Source organism: Exophiala dermatitidis, assembly GCF_000230625.1.
Source record: "Exophiala dermatitidis NIH/UT8656 unplaced genomic scaffold supercont1.8, whole genome shotgun sequence".
Taxonomy (NCBI): Eukaryota; Fungi; Ascomycota; class Eurotiomycetes; order Chaetothyriales; family Herpotrichiellaceae; genus Exophiala; species Exophiala dermatitidis.
Genome location: NW_008751653.1, coordinates 79,366 through 95,180, shown reverse-complemented (window position 1 = coordinate 95,180; position 15,815 = coordinate 79,366). Strand labels below are relative to the sequence as shown.

General features: G+C 47.4%; 3 protein-coding genes across 3 annotated transcripts; 2 read left to right on the top strand and 1 right to left on the bottom strand.

Moving 5' to 3' along the window:
• Positions 1-2,312: 2,312 nt before the first annotated feature.
• HMPREF1120_08795 (uncharacterized protein) lies at positions 2,313-6,233 on the top strand. The gene has a single exon (XM_009163064.1). The coding sequence runs from the start codon at positions 3,000-3,002 to the stop codon at positions 5,901-5,903; it is 2,904 nt and encodes a 967-aa protein (XP_009161312.1). The 5' UTR covers positions 2,313-2,999; the 3' UTR covers positions 5,904-6,233.
• A 125-nt stretch (positions 6,234-6,358) lies between these two features.
• Positions 6,359-9,786, top strand: HMPREF1120_08794 (uncharacterized protein). Its single transcript, XM_009163063.1, has one exon. It carries the CDS (start codon positions 6,482-6,484, stop codon positions 9,140-9,142), a length of 2,661 nt encoding a protein of 886 aa, XP_009161311.1. The 5' UTR covers positions 6,359-6,481; the 3' UTR covers positions 9,143-9,786.
• Positions 9,787-10,155: 369 nt separating this feature from the next.
• Positions 10,156-11,789, bottom strand: HMPREF1120_08793 (MFS transporter, SHS family, lactate transporter; the record flags this gene model as incomplete). Its single annotated transcript, XM_009163062.1, has 2 exons — positions 10,156-11,320; positions 11,377-11,789. The coding sequence occupies 2 exons, from the start codon at positions 11,787-11,789 to the stop codon at positions 10,156-10,158; spliced, it is 1,578 nt and encodes a 525-aa protein (XP_009161310.1).
• Positions 11,790-15,815: the final 4,026 nt, after the last annotated feature.

The window sequence follows — 15,815 nt, the reverse complement described above, 5'->3', positions numbered from 1 at the left end:
AACAATAAATCCTAGTGTCACTGTCACATTTTCCAGGTAGAATAGAAGCTTGCCAACTCCGAGGAATCATTGTGGCCAATGCCCATTGACACGCTGTTTGCAGCACAGGCTAAGCGTCGGCAGGACATTGTCATTGTGTTACTGACCGTGTTTTTGCGTTGGTTTCAGTGGACAGATGGGAAAGAATGTCTGCGCGGAAAAGGAGGCAGTACTTAGTCCTTTAAGGTGTATCAAGGAAACATCCAGCTGAACCAAAGCCATGAGTTGAGCGAGTCGGAGTTGATATAAAGACGATCCAGTTTAAAGCTTCGTCACCCGCCACCCACTGGTAGACGTACCTTATCGAAGTTGAGGCTCGAGTGAATGAATGTGTAAACTAGGCAGGTAGCAAGATGAAGTGGGGCGATTCTTACCAGCCGGGCTTGTTCGTTGCGTCTGAAGTTGGCTAGGACCGGTGATACACGAGGCATCATGATAAAAGACATTGATAAACAGAACATCATCTGACCTTGGTAAGTACTATACCTGGAGTCACCTCGGGGAGACTCTGTGGCCGATTTGTGGAAAGGTAGCTATAACAGAATGCAAAATCGGCCAGGTTATGGGACTTCGCTAATGCAATGGTGTTCCTTGGTATTCTTACCTCTTTGATAGAAGTTAGCTTATTCTAAGTTAGCAAACCGTCAGTGTTCTATTGACACCATAGTGTGAGTCTCAGTGGAATATATAGGATTTGGTGTATGTGTTACCACTGGCAGCGAGCTGTAACAGCGCTGGAGCTTAGGTTGGTGAGCCGTGGAAGGGGTCTCTGAATGGTTCTTATCTTGGCGTCTGTGGACCGCACGGCATCAAGGAGATCTGAGGAGCCAAATGGACACAGCAGTCCTGATTGGAGAAAGGACACTTTGAACCATGCCAGTGAATATGAGCATTGTAAGCATCACAAGAAAGTCATCCTTCCTTCGATGAGATATCAGGATTTCTAAATTTATTCCTCCTTGTTGTCCTAGATAGTATGAAATGCAATTGTTGTATATTCGGATATCGGGCCTTTTCAGAGAGCCATAAGTCATGACGTCCCTCTTGTCGGTGACTGGCCGATCGAAGAAGGAGACGCAAGCATGCTGCACTGCATGCAGCGTTGGAATAAAGAGTCGTCGAAAGATAACACACGAAGCATGTGATGCTGGCCGTGTTGCTTTACAAAGCGGTACGGGATTGGTCAGGATTGCTGGTAGTAACAAGCTCAGTCACCTTGATGGCTGTCGTCCATTGTGTTTGCGCGCAAGAGGATGCAACAAAGGAACTCAAAATCAGCAGGAATCCTTGTGTCCGGGGTTGAGATGGCTGGCGCGAGTCGAAGTCACTTTCAAGCTGGAAAATTCAAAATCTGCAGATATCCGAGCATGTTTTCCTCTTCCAGTTCATGGAGTTTCAGGCCGACACAGTGGCTTTGAACTTGGTGGGCGTCTCTGGCTCCCGGCAGATTAGAGGAGGAAGAGTCAAGCCTCGATTCAACCAGGGTATACCTAGGTAACGAGTCCGATCAACATACACCAGACGCTGCACCAGCGGCGCCAGGTACCAGCTGCAGGTACGGAAAAAGCATGAGCTGCAAACGGGATGTTGAACATGTGTTATTACCGTCCTGTCCGGAAAGATGTCTGTCCAGTTCAAGTTGTAGCTTGTATACTCCACTGGCAGCGGTAAGTGCTCGACTAAGAGGACTAAGCTTAGCGCCATTAGTAGTGGTAACTGATAGCATTCGATTGGTCTTTCTGTCGGTGTTCCTGGCCAAACTTTCCGGCGCCGGCGGCACTAATCAAACAATAGTGACTTGCCACTCAGCTGGCAGTCACGGTGGTAAATGCCATCTTCCACTGGCGCCGCTGATGGTTGAATTGAATGCAGAAACCCGGCACGGGACCCGAAGCCTTTGTTTGTCCGTCTCTGGGCGACACGGCAGAAAACAACAATGAGGACGACATATAGAATAAGTATGAGCATAGACCCTGGTCATTGTACCAGCCGAAATCATTGCTGGTTGCAGTGTAGCTGCATTCGTCTCCAAACCCGGTTTATCGCATACCAACAAGTGGCACAAAGCACTGGGGATGTTGAATCTCATCTAACGGCATGATAACACTACTTCCATAGGGTCTAGCAACCGAAGAAAGTGTGGGAAACGTTGAAGGTGCCGATCAATGCAGTGGTGGTGATTGGATTTGATGGATACCCCCCGTGAGATTAGGTTGTACCACTTGTACCACTTGACATTGAGAGGCGCCGTTCCAACTAAAAGGCGCGGAAGCAGATGAAATTGGGTCGCCTATCGAGGCACCCCTCCACCAAGTTCCTGATAGTACGCCCTTTGATAAAGCCATCTTCATCCACTTCTCAGCCTGGGGCGCTGCTAGCCAAGTACCCCGGTTAGGCGGAAGAGAGCCACACAAGTACTAGTAGGGCCTGAAATAGTGACTAGCAGCAGTCCATCGATCGAATTCATCGGCCGAGCCGCCGTCAGCCCCAAAAAAAGACAAACTGCACTCTAACCTTGAACTTGAAGGCTTGTTGTCACAGTCTGAGTTCATTTGTACTTCGCATTATTCGCCGCGAGCAGAGCCCTCATTGCATTGTATGAGATCCCTCCCCGACTGCAGTGTCGCGCCTGAACTCCATCCTTTATACGAAGTCCTCAATGATCGGCCGCCGCTCGCTTACAATCACGCTCGAAGATCCCGCCTGACAAGGCGCTCCTTATCGCGTATCCTTGCCGGTCGTCTGGCTCTACTTCCGCTTCTGTCCATCAACGAACATCCACATCCCTTGCTGCTGTACTGCCGCACCAACCATATGCGCATCACCTGTGGACGCGCATAAGGAGACCGATCATGCCCTCAGGGATCTCTAGGTCGTTACAAGAATAACAGAGTTTCCGGCGGCCGGTCTACTGCGGGTTCCTATCTCGCGTGTCCAGCAGGGGCTGCTAACGTCGCCAAATGGCCTACGCTTCTGTCGCCCAAGCGGACCGTGATGCCTTTGCCCACGACTCAAACTTGGATTCCCCCAGTCTTCCCGACATCTCCAGTCCGCACCTCTCTGCCATGGGCATTGCGTTGTCCGGAGATGGGGAGCAATCCGCTGATCCGCAGGCCGGTCCGTCAAGAGGTGTTGGATCTCTCTTGAAATCTCTCGCGTCAACCCCTTCATATGAAATCGTGGACGAGGAGGACTACGAGGAGCCTATAGAGACATCGCAGAAAACTGACGTGAAAATGGAGGACTCTGGATCGCACAAAGATGACACTATTACATTCCAACCAGAAGAGCCGCCCATCAGAACAGCCTCCATTAGTCGCCATCTTCCCCTCAATCACCCTACACCGGATCTACATTCGCTGCAAGGGGCCTTCATCAAGAATGTGGAGCGCTTGGAAGAAAGCGCCGAGCGTCTGAGCATGACCTCGAGCCTGGAAGATGAGTTGAGCAAGATGAGACAGGATCAAAAGCGGTCAGAACGGCAGTCTTCCGCCCCGCTGAGCCTGAACCATGTCCTTCATCCAGCTCAGCAAAGACAGTTCTCGACTAGTTCGCTGTCGAATTCGATCATAGGGGTCAATCAAACAGCCAGGATAGGAGGATACTCTCCTTCAGGATACATCACGTCTCCCACTGGCTCAATCAAGTCTGGTCTAGGCCCGAACCAGCTCCAACTGGAGAGACAGGTTTCCAATGGCAGCCACCGTGAGGAAACGTTGCCGGAGCCTCCGGTAGAAGGTCGTCCGCTCCAGCTCACACCGCTCGACTTCACAGCACTTGGCCTCACCTCCGATGACCATTCGCCTGCGCCGATTTCGCATGAACGAAACACGGACCCAACCTCGCGTGAGTCGCCCGCCGGCTCCATCCAAGAGGAGAGGCCCACCACTTCCGCATCCAACGATACATACCGGCAAGCGCAGTCCGCCTTCCACGACTTCGATGGTGTTCACTATGGCGGCGACGGTTCCATGGCGCGCCAGATTTCTCTACGACGGCCACCACTAGCACGAGACTCTAAGGTTTATCGCGAAGCGCAACCTGGAGAGAAAATGATATACTATCCTGCACCTGTGCCTGTCATGCTCAATCTGCCCCCGCGGCTTTCCAAAGTCAACATCAGCGAACGGGAGAAACGCCGTCTACAAGCGCTTAGCGGGATCCCGGATGAAATGCGCAAATCCGCGGCATGGCTGGCAGGTGCTGACACCAACACGCCGGCCCAGCGAGCCTCACAGCACCTGCCGTCACAGCTCCGTGCCAGTGCATTCTTTGAATACCCCAGCGCCACCGAACAGCTCGAGTTGAAGAATGGTTCGGCTGTTCAGACTCTGGACAGTATCTTAGACGCTGCCGCTTATGCCCCTGTGAGTGCATTCACTGACCATCCGATCGCCGGCCAGGTTGGCAAGGAAGTGTATGGCGTGCACAAGTCGCCGCGGAAGAGTGTGCAACTTCCCAACCAAAAAGCAAAGAAGCGTCGAAGCTCTTTGAGTACCCTGCTTAGGACTCAACGTTCCAGCACTGCTCTGTCCGAGGCTCAGGTCGATCGGCGGAACTCCCGAGATTTCAAGCTTATGGGTGAGGGCGATCCGGACGCTAGTGATGATGACTTCGATCACGCAGCCGCAGAGGCCATCATGCCCGATGCAGACGAGCTGGAGCACGGTGAAGACGAGGAAGAGGCAGGAGAAGGCATGGTCGATCCTGGCTTTTCCACCGCCCCGACTACGTTGCTCGCAGAATTGCAGCTGCGCAAAGAACAGCAGAAGCGGCGGAATCTTACCGCGGCGCGCGCCTTTCCCAATGGGATGCATTCGACTCTTCTTGAAATGGATGCTGTGACTCAATTACAACAAAAGGCTCGCAAAACAAAACATGTCACACTTGCCTGGGAAGATCATGAGGAGGCAGACAAGCAGAATTTCGATGACGAAGATGTCCCACTGGGGCTGTTGTTCCCAGAAAAGGATAGAGCGGCTCATGCCAATATTCATCGACCGGTCGGGCTGCTCGAAAGGCGCGAAATGGAGGACAATGAGCCACTGAGCCACCGACGTGCGCGACTACGGGGAGAACCGCTGCAGTCTCTAAAGTCTGACACTAGAAGCCACGCAGAAGAAGCCAGTCGTGCTCCTGTTATCGAAGATGTTCCAGGACTTACTGGGGACACCGTCCCCGAAACCGAAGATGAGACATTGGCACAGCGGGCGGCAAGGCTGAAGTTGGAGAAAGAGAAAGGCACTGCGGGCCAATTCACCGAAGAAGTGTCCAGTCAACTCGGTTTAAATGTTGCTGCTAAAGACCAAGAGCTCTCCAAGACGCCTGACGGGGAGGAGACGCTAGCACAGCGCCGGAAGAGGTTGAAGGAGGAGGCCCTCCTCGCCGGCACGCAATCTGACAGTCGACCACGAATCAGATCAATGCGCAGCATGGCTGACATTCTGCAAGCCCACCCAGTCGGAGCTCAATCCAGAGAGGTCTCCAGCGAGTCAAAGGGACCTGAGCGACACAATGGTCAACCAAAGGGTCCTTTGATACAGTTTGACGAGAATTCGGGATTTCCTTCGGTCAACTACAACCAAGGGATCCCTGTATCACAAACCGCAAACTGGGGATATACCCAACAGAACGGCGCTTACATGAACGCTCTACATGGAAATGCATACATGAACCATGTACCTAATGTTGCCCAGCCATCCTTCTATGGCGCTCCTCTGCCGATGCATATGCAACAACCCATGAGCATTTACCCGTATGGGTATGGTGCTCAGCCATACATACAGGATCCCATGATGGGTCCACCGCTTAATCCGAAGCAGAGAGCACAGATTGACCAATGGCGACAAAGCATTGTTCAGTGACGCCTGTTTGGATGAAGGATGTACAATCGGCCTTCTTGGATGGCCTTGGAAAGAAACCACCATAGGGATGGCGCTGATGAAAGGCGGAATATATACATCTTGTAACACTGTAGAGACCTAGCCCAGGGACATAATCTTGACCGTATGGGATGGAGATGTGGAAAATCGCCTGAGGATGATGTTATATAATGGCAGTCGTGCTTGAGATGGTCTTAGTATTGACCAATGACCTATGGCGTTGGAATAAACAGAGATGCTATGCAAAGTGTCCAATTAAGTGAACAACTACCTGGTTCAAAATCCTGAACTGTTCTTTGAAGTAAAATCGTGCTTTGTGATGCTGACCCTGGGGTGATGTGTGAAATGCATGGCACGTGACCTGATACACGGCCTTATCGATTGTTGCCATGTAAACAACCGACGCGGTCACCGTAATGCCAACCACATGCTTCTATGCCTGCGCTCTCCAGCCGTGGACCAACGTGCTGCCCGTGCACTTCTTTCTTCAGTTGTTCATGCACCAATAATGAGTATGATCTGATCAAGCCCCGTGCGCAATATTTACTCCTGCCTTCACCATGGCTTCAAACGTCCTGCGGACAGCTCAGATCTTTGAGGATCCGGAGCCGCAGCAGAGAGGACGAAGAACTTACCGCAGCCATGCACCTTCTGCAACAGATGTCGTGAAGTCGCGTCGAAAGGAGAACCAAAGCCCTACCAAGACTCTGCCCCGAGACTATCAGGATAAGATATCTTCCGCAAGTCCTTTGGGGGAACGACACATCAACAGCCCACCTCAAACTAAGCGAGTCGCGACCAAGTTTGGTGAGGAACAGAGATCTCCAGCGAAGCCTGGACACAAGAAGACCGGAAGCTCTGTATCGCTAAGAGGACTTATACTGGGAAAAGAGAAAGCTATCGATGCGAGCAGTGTTTCCTCTACAGAAGGCTGTGTCGTTGATAAGAAACCCAAGAAGGTCAAGTCAGCGGCAAACTTGACAGGACTACTCAAGCGAAAATCCAAGAAGGATTTGAGAGAGGACACAAACAACGAGAACGGCTCATCGCCATCCAAGCAGACACCTGTTGAAGTCCCTACTCCAATCTGGCAGCAGTTCGCAACCCAGCCGCTGGAAAGCCCCGACGGCACCATGCTTTACCCAATGTCCCAGCGGAAGAGGATCGAGGAAGAGATCAAACTTTACACTCCAAAAGACTATTCGGAATTTCGTCCAAAGGAACAGAGGAACTTCTACGGCTATGGCCCTGCACTTCCAACTTCAATTGACCACAAACCTCCTCAGCGTCCATTCTTGGAGCACAAATCTAGCAGAAGCTCCGTCTTCACCGAGAACCTCGATGATGAGCCCAGGTCTAGCTCAGACTGTGGGTTGAGCAAGGATAGGAACTCGAGTCGCCCGGGATCAGCACGCACTCCAGATGCTCGTCCTGCGTTAGCAACTCGTTCCACGGAAAGCTCCCAGACAGATACCAAGACAAAACGAGGATCGAGAGTTTTCGATGCTATCCAATCCTTGAACATGAAATCCCGCAAGGACCACTCTACCAATCCAGACAGTCCTTCAGCGTCGACCCCTTCACTCAGCCCGCAGGAAATTGATTCAGCTTTCGAGCAGGTGCTGGACTCGTTGAATATACCTCTGAATATGCGCGACAACATGAGAAATCTGAAGCCAGATGTGAAAGCAGGCTTGATCAAGGGAGAACGCGTGGGCAGCGGATCATCAATGAACTCTGCAGGAGGGGATTCATCTGAACCAAAATCGACGAAAAGCCCACAGAAGCAAGAACCTGAGCGTCCAAAGAATCAGGACGACGACGGGAAAGAAGGCAAACGGTCTCGGTCACGTTCCCGGCCACGGAGTCGCATCCTGACTTTGAGTAGACGTGATGAGGAGTCTTCCAGCAACAAATCGGACCGACCTGGATCATCCTCTCGCTCTCGTAGCAAATCCAGGAACAAGTCGGTTGATGTAACTAACGCCCGACCTGGCTCTTCGAGAGCCATGGCCTCGTCCTCGTCACTGGTGTCGCTTAACCCAGCAGATAGTGCCACCACACCGGGCGATTTTATCCATTATCTGCGCGAAGTACAGAAGCCCGAACTGGTGGAGGTGGGCAAAATCCACAAGCTGCGAATCCTCGTTCGAAATGAGTCCATCAGCTGGACCGACCATTTCGTGACCAAGGGTGGGATGGACGAACTTCTTCAGCTATACTATCGGATCAAGAAGATTGAGTGGCGAGAGGAGCATGAAGACAGTTTATTGCATGAGACTTTGCTCTGTTTGAAGGGATTATGCACGACTTCTCGAGCACTCCAGCGTCTGCACGAGGTGGAACAGGAATTCTTTCCGGCGTTGCTGAGCATGCTGTTTGATCCCGACAGGAAAGGTCCAGCCGAGTTCAGCACCAGAGGAGTGATAGTATCGCTTCTGTTTGCCCACTTGTCCGCTGCCATGGATTTCGACGTGGAAGGAAAGCAAAAGCGGGCCGCCGCGATTCTAGGATTTCTGAAAGACCCTGCGCCGGAGCAAGACAAGCAGCCGTTGGATTTTGTGTCGCAAATGCATGTCCCTCGGCCTTACCGAGTCTGGTGCAAAGAGGTCTCGAACGTGACAAAGGAAGTCTTCTGGATCTTTCTGCATCATCTCAACGTTATCCCTATCGTCAACCCCGGTTCCAGCACCGCTGCATCTGATGGGTCTGACGCATATGCTCGGGCTCACTTTCCCGCGCCACGACCACCTCACCCTGCGGCGCCCTACGTTGGCGGCGTCGAATGGGAGGCTACACAGTATCTGGCGACGCATTTAGACCTGGTCAATGGATTAATTGCGTTCTTGCCCACGGCCAACGACCGCAACTCGCTCCGTGAAGAATTGAGGATCTCGGGCTTTGAAAAGGTCATGGGAGGTACTTTACGCACGTGTAAAGAAAAGTTCTATGGTGGAGTCCACGAAGGTTTGAAGTGTTGGGTTGCCGCGGCGAAAGCGGACGGCTGGTATATTGAAGATGTTCGAGCCGGACCGCCGCGTGATGTCACGAACTCGGCTCTCAGTAGTCCGCGCAAGAGTCCTGTCAAGAAGAAGGCCAATGACGAACCTCCAAAGCTGGACCTGGTTGTGGACGTCGGTCTTAAAGTCGAAGAAGGAGACAAGAAGACTGCCAATGCGCCTGCTACCCAGGGTGGCGCAGTAGAAGACCACTGGATCTGAGATGCAATTGACAGATTGATGATTCTATGACTTGCGTTGTTGCCGGTGGCCCTTCCGACGAAAAGGGTATGCATGTTATGTGTGGATGGTGGGCGAGCGAACCTTTGTGGAACCCAAAACGAGAGACTACAGGATGTTGCGCAGTCTGGGCACAGGGACAACTGAAGGTCGGAAAATGAAGATGGAAAGCAGTGTTGTGATTAATGAATGACTTTGACGATGTGTGTTTGACTTTCACTTCTCTCTTGTGGATTGTTTGGGGTCGGTGGTGGCGTTATGGCTTTGTTAGTATGATAAAGGTTCAGGTTCAGGTACAGGTACAGGAAGCGTTTCCCTATTCATCTTTTCTGTGTCTGCCTGTGGCGCGTCCGCCTGACCCGGTCCTCTCTGTTGTGGATTGATCGATAAATGATCGAGGCAAAGCAACCGAGCTCGGTCTGTTAGGAACTGTGTCCCATGATTGAGAATGTCTGATGCTCATGCTTATAAAGTTAAGTACCTGGGCATGACTGTTTACGTAGTATGGCAGCGAGGGTGCGTAGGTTTGATTATGAGACCGAGCACCAAGACCGAAACCAGCCTTAGATAGATTACCTATGATTGATTCCTGTTGCCCCGACGTTCCACTACCAGTACGAGATTATCCTCTAACTGTCTGTAGTACAACTATAGGTACATAGATATTGACGCGAGGCTGTTGAAGTTCAGATGAACTGATGGCCTGCTGGATATAGGGAAGTTGAGAATATAACATAAATATTTCCACAACCACTCTGGCAGTATCAACATTGGATTCATTATTTCAGGGCGTCCAATTTACTACTGCTCCACGTAGGTTTTAGGACTTTTTCGAATGAAGCGTGATACTTGGTTACTTATGTTCATCACACATCACACGCCACACAGCGTATCCTTGACGTTTCGATCAACTCTTTCAATCCGGTATTATATATCTTCTTGCGTACAATGCCCACTTATGTTCGAAACCAACACCCCGCGGGTCTGAAACTGTTTCAAATCTTCTCTTGCTCATGTCTCACTGCCTTCTCCTCTTCGCTCGAATCTCCATGGGCAATATGGACATCCTGTTGATGTCTCAAGTCGCGGTGCGTGACCTCAGCCATATCCTCGTCATGCTCGACGCTCAAATTGCGGCCTCTCCTTTCCGGTCCGATAAACGTCATGAGAAACAGGTACGCATATACCGCACCCATGAAAATGCAAATGACCAAACCGTAATTGTAGCGTTTGATCGTCTTGCCGTCCTTGTGGATCGGGTCGAGGGGAAATCGCTCGCCGATGGTGGATTCGATAGTTGAAGAGGCCGAAGATGCCAGGTTTCCGAGTTGATAGGAAGTTCCTACCACAAAGGTGCGGATGGAGCCTGGCGAAAGTTCCATCAAATGGATGGGAACCACGCCCCACGCACCTTGGACGCAGAACTGTTGGAAGAATGCGGCTGCGATGACGGCTTTGGAGCTGACAAAGGTGTACGGATAGAGCAGAGCACCTCCGATCACGCACATGACCATAATGCTCAGTCGACGTCCAAAAATCTGCGAGCAGTAACCAACAATCGTACCGCCCGTCATGGCGCCCAGATTGGCCACGACTTGAGTCACTGTGACGGCGTCTGGGGAGAATTTGAACTGATTTGAGAGCAGTGTCGGGTACAGATCTTGCGAACCGTGGCTGGCAAAATTGAGTCCAGCGGCGAGTAGAACCAAATAGCAGAGAAGCAGCCAGTGCCTCTTGAGGGCAACCTCGCCTTCGGCCACGAACGTCGATGCCAGACTACCTTGTTGCTTGCGGATAGCTTGACGAGCCCGAAAGGTGGCGGTCTCTGGAAGACAGAGACGGAATAGGATGATGAGGACCGGTGGGCCAGCACCGAACCAGAAAAGCGGTCGCCATCCGTGCGAGGTGGTGTTGACTAGCGCTCGTGCAAAGGCAGTGGCAAGGAGGTAGCCGAAGGCGTAGCCTTGTTGGAGCATTCCGGATAGAATACCACGTGCGGCTTCGGGGCAATCTTCAAGAGCTGTGGCAGCTGCATTGCCGTACAAGCCACCCATGGCAATACCAAACAGAGCGCGGACCGCCAGAAATTGCTTATAGGTTTTGCAAAAACCAGTGCCAAGTTCAAGCACGATGAAAAGAATGTTGTTCACGACGAACGGCCTGGAGCAAAATGTAAGTTCGGGAAGTGAAGCAGATGCACAGATCTTAGGGCTTACCATTTGCGACCATAACGATCAGCAGCTATCCCGAAAATAGTTGATCCGACAGAACGAAACATCAGGACCAGGGTGATACCCCATGTGATGTCAGTGTTTGATTTGCCAAAGTCTTCGGCCAGGTCGGAGACTGTGAGGGACACAGTGAAGAAGTCAAAGGCATCCCACGACCATGCCAGGAAGGCGACCAGGAAAAACATCCATTGCTGGGTGGAGAGCGTGCCCAGCAGCTTAATTGGATTGGGAGCCTTTGCCATCGGTGGCTTCAATGTTGTAATTCTGGTCGCAGCATATCTAGCGGGGGACATGTTCTTGCCAGCGGCGTCTGGATCTTCACCTTCGTAGACATCGTCATCTTGCACTCTCTGTGAAGGAGGCGGCAGCGGACTTGGGTGTACGTCAACGTTCACCATGGTGTCTGGTTGTGCAACTCCGGCCTTTGAAGACGTCTCACTCAGTCAACAAACAGCTCGAGCAGCCTCTTGACTTGAGAGAAGGATATGGGCGCTTGCTATCTTCCCTTGGAATGATGACCTGATGTCCAGATTAAATGGGCAGGCTGGCTCGTATTATGTATGAGCCGGCAATTGAACTGGCAGCTGACCAGATACACAGAGGTAGGGACTACCTACCGCCACTCCGCTGCCGTGGTCGCTTGGCGAGCGAGCGAGCGAGCGATCGGCACATCAATGCTTGTCTAGCACTTGGCGGCGTTGTGGGTGGTGTGTTGTACAGACAAGACGGGAAGGCTGGTTGGCCGAGATATCGCATGGTCCACGGCCTCCAGAGCCATTTGCCCGCCTCTGGAGAAGCGTCAGCGGGAGCAATGCTAGGTGCGGGGGTCCGGGGAGGATCATGAACAGGAAAAGAACGAATAGGACAAGGCGAACGTGGGGGCAACGCAAGCGTCAGAATGATCAAGGTGACATCGCGGCGATGGGGCGGTCGCTTGTCGGGTGGAACTCGGCCTTGCGGAGGGCCACAGGAACAGATATTGGATGGTGGTTTGATGCTTTTCAGAAGTTCTGTGGAAACCTCGTTGAATAATAAAAGAGGTTGAATCAGAAGACAGCAGGCAGAGTTGCCGGACTTTGCTCCGAAGGGATCTAGGCGAGGCTGCCGGAGGTTTACGGAGTGTCAGGGTTCATACACAGATTACAGGCATGGACAACATTGTATGATCCCGACATCCTCGCCTGGAGAGGCGCGCGAGGAGACGCTGCCGAGAATAGCACGTAGTTCTACGTAACTTTTCGAACGAGGCAATCCTGAATAACACTATACTATTATAATGATAGGAAGCAGGGCGAATTAGGTTGATAAGTAGGGGCCCGATAATGCCACCGGCACTTGCTCATTCATAGTTACTCCAGGTTACCTTCCGTCGGTGGCGAGAGGATCTTGTTCGACCGAGCTCTGTAGGGAGGTCACAACTCGCAGACGGTGGCTGGTCTATAGGGGGTAGATGACATTGTTGCTAAACAGTCCCGTTTATCTGAATTGGAAAGGTCCCCTCCACAGGTGCCCTCTTTCGAAGGGGACGTTTTCTGGGTTCCCAGCTCACTGCAATTCACTGTCGCGGAATTCCTGACTGGCCCAATTCCAAAGCGGAAAGTGCGCCGAGAACTAAATACAACTACTTAGGGCCTGTTCGACAAGCGCAACTTGAAGTGCCAACTAGCATTAAAACGCGTAAAAACGCCCTTTTCTTAAGGGCGTTTATAGATATCTTAGATTTAAGTTTAACGGCGTATAGTCCGTTTTTTAGCGCGGCGTTAAGATATAAGTTATAAGTTAAAGTATTATTATCGTAAAGGTAGTTTCGACTACCTTTACGATAATAGTACTTTAATCTACGCGATACTTTTAAGCGTCGTTTTATATCTATTTTAAGCTTAATTTCTATTATTCTATTCGACTTTATATAAATATAAGTTCTTAAGAGATTATCGAGTAAAAGACTCTACTACTAACTAAATAGAAGTCTTAAAAGCATAGTAAGTATTATAACTAGATAGATTATACTATTAAGACCCTATTAAGCGAATATATTATCGCTATACGAAAAGACTCCGAATAGATATTTAATAGTAACTTTAAGATCTACGTAAATAAGTATATTATTACTACCTTTCGGAAGAAAAACCTTCTAATATCGAGTAAAAACTAAATAAGAAGTAAGCGTAATTTAATATATAAATATAACTATTTCTTTATATAACTTTTATATTAATTTAGCTATTAACTTATCTTAGTATAGCTAAGAAATAACTTTAAATTCTAGACTCGAATTCGTAATATATTAAGCGTTAATAAGAAAGATAATATAATTTAAATATCTAAAAATAAATAGAATAAGCTTATTACGAAGAATCTAAAAAACGCTCGTTAGCGCGATAAACCGCTTTTATTTAGGGCTTTCTTAGAAGAGATCTTTACTAGTATCTATACTATAAAGCTATACTTATAGAGTAGATCGATTAATATATCGTAAGAGAAGAAAGAGAATATATCGTAGGGCGAAAAAGATACTATAAATATAGCTAGAGATACTATCGAAGATATCGAGAAAGATAATAGCGATAAGAAGATCGAGAAAATCGTATTTAATATAAGTATTAGCGTAGTAACGCTATAATTATAAATAATTATTTATTTATAAATAAAATATCGAGTAAGACGTTAATATCTATAAATAAGTATAAATATATTACTATCGTTAACGCGCTCTATCGATCTCGAGATCGAGATACTAATACGAAGAATATATAACTTAATACTCTTAATTAGATTATTAATATAATCGAATACTCTTAGCGAATAGAATTAGTAATAAAGATACTAGAAAATTCCGCTAGATCTATAGTCGTAAAATAATTATAAGAAGAGTATTATCTTTTAGATAGAAAACTTATTATTATAATAAAAGTACTCGTTATCGATAGTAATATTAATATATAGCTCGGTCTCGATACTAAATATATAGTTTATAAAAAGTAGCTTAAATACGAGTTATTTATTTAACTAGATAAGAAGATAATTCTATAGAGTATAACTCTAGCTCTTTTTAGTATAAATATCTAATATTTCGCTTTCTTACTCTTCTTACGCGTTAATAGTCTTTTTATATTATTTATATTATCTTATTTCGTCGCTTTTTTAAGACGTTTAAAAAAGAGTTTAATTTCGTCGTAGTAGTAGTAGTAGAAGTAGATTAAGAGAGTTTAAGCGTATTATTAATATTAAAGAGATCTATAAAATTTAGATCTTATAAGAGATTAACTAGTATATTAATATTTATATTATAAATTACTATTAGCGCTAGTATAAGATTTATCTATTATTTTATTAAGAATTAAGGCGCTTTTCTAATAATTTTATACTTATACTTTAAAATACTAAATACTCGCTTAATATAAGTTTTTAGTTAAGAGTAACGTAAATTAAATAACTTCTCTTTTATTTCTAGCTTTATCTATACTCTATTCTATTTATATAGATAATATCGATAAGAAGAAGATATAAATCTACTTTTAATAAGCGTATTCTATAAAATTCGAGTATTATAAGTAGAATCTTTCTAACTCGCGTAAATAAAGATAAATCTAAGAAAAAAGTCGTAGATAGTAAGAATATTTTATAATAGAAAGTCTTTTTTATTATACTAGAGTAATTACTTAATAATAGAAATATAAGTAATAATATAAGTACTATTAAATATTTCGACGTAGTTCTTAAAGTAAGAGTAAAATTTACTATTACTTTTAATCTATAATAGTATAGAAGACGTCTTTATTAGCTATTAAACTAACTCTAAATAAAGCTTAGTAAGTACTATTAGAATTCGATTAAATATTCTCGAGATTATATCGAGTAAGTAGTTAAAAAGTAGTAAAATATCTCGATAGCTACTACTAGATCGATAGATATAAAGAAAGATTACTAATCTCTTATCGATATCGATAGAATAGATCTTACGAATACTTTCTCTTAAGTACTCGATAAGCGTTTAAAATATCTCTAGTCGAAGACTAGTATCTCGATATAACTAAATAGAAAAGAGTAACTATTTCTATATCTATTATTAGCTCTAGAGAGCGCTTCTAAATATCGCTTAAGAAGGTTTTCAACTATTACTATCGATAACGAGAATAACGAGATATAGCGTAATTAAGCGTAGGACTTCCGAGCGATTTATTATGGCGCGAGATCGGTTACCTACTCTACGAACCTCGAATTCTACGCATTTAACGCCTACAGTTATCGAAAACCGAGCGTAGAATAAACAACACCACTTTACGCGTCAAAGTGGCAAAATTATGTGGAGTTATGGAAAACGCCTAGTAAAATAGCGTGAAAAAACATCGGGGCGCATCCCTGTTAAAGTGCTCAAAACGCGCTTTTCTTAATGGCACTTCAAGTTGCGCTTGTCGAACAGG

What these genes read in the sequence shown, in the direction of transcription:
- HMPREF1120_08795 (XM_009163064.1), top strand. Translation starts at nt 3,000, where the DNA reads ATGGCCTACGCTTCTGTCGCCCAAGCGGACCGTGATGCCTTTGCCCAC.
- HMPREF1120_08794 (XM_009163063.1), top strand. Translation starts at nt 6,482, where the DNA reads ATGGCTTCAAACGTCCTGCGGACAGCTCAGATCTTTGAGGATCCGGAG.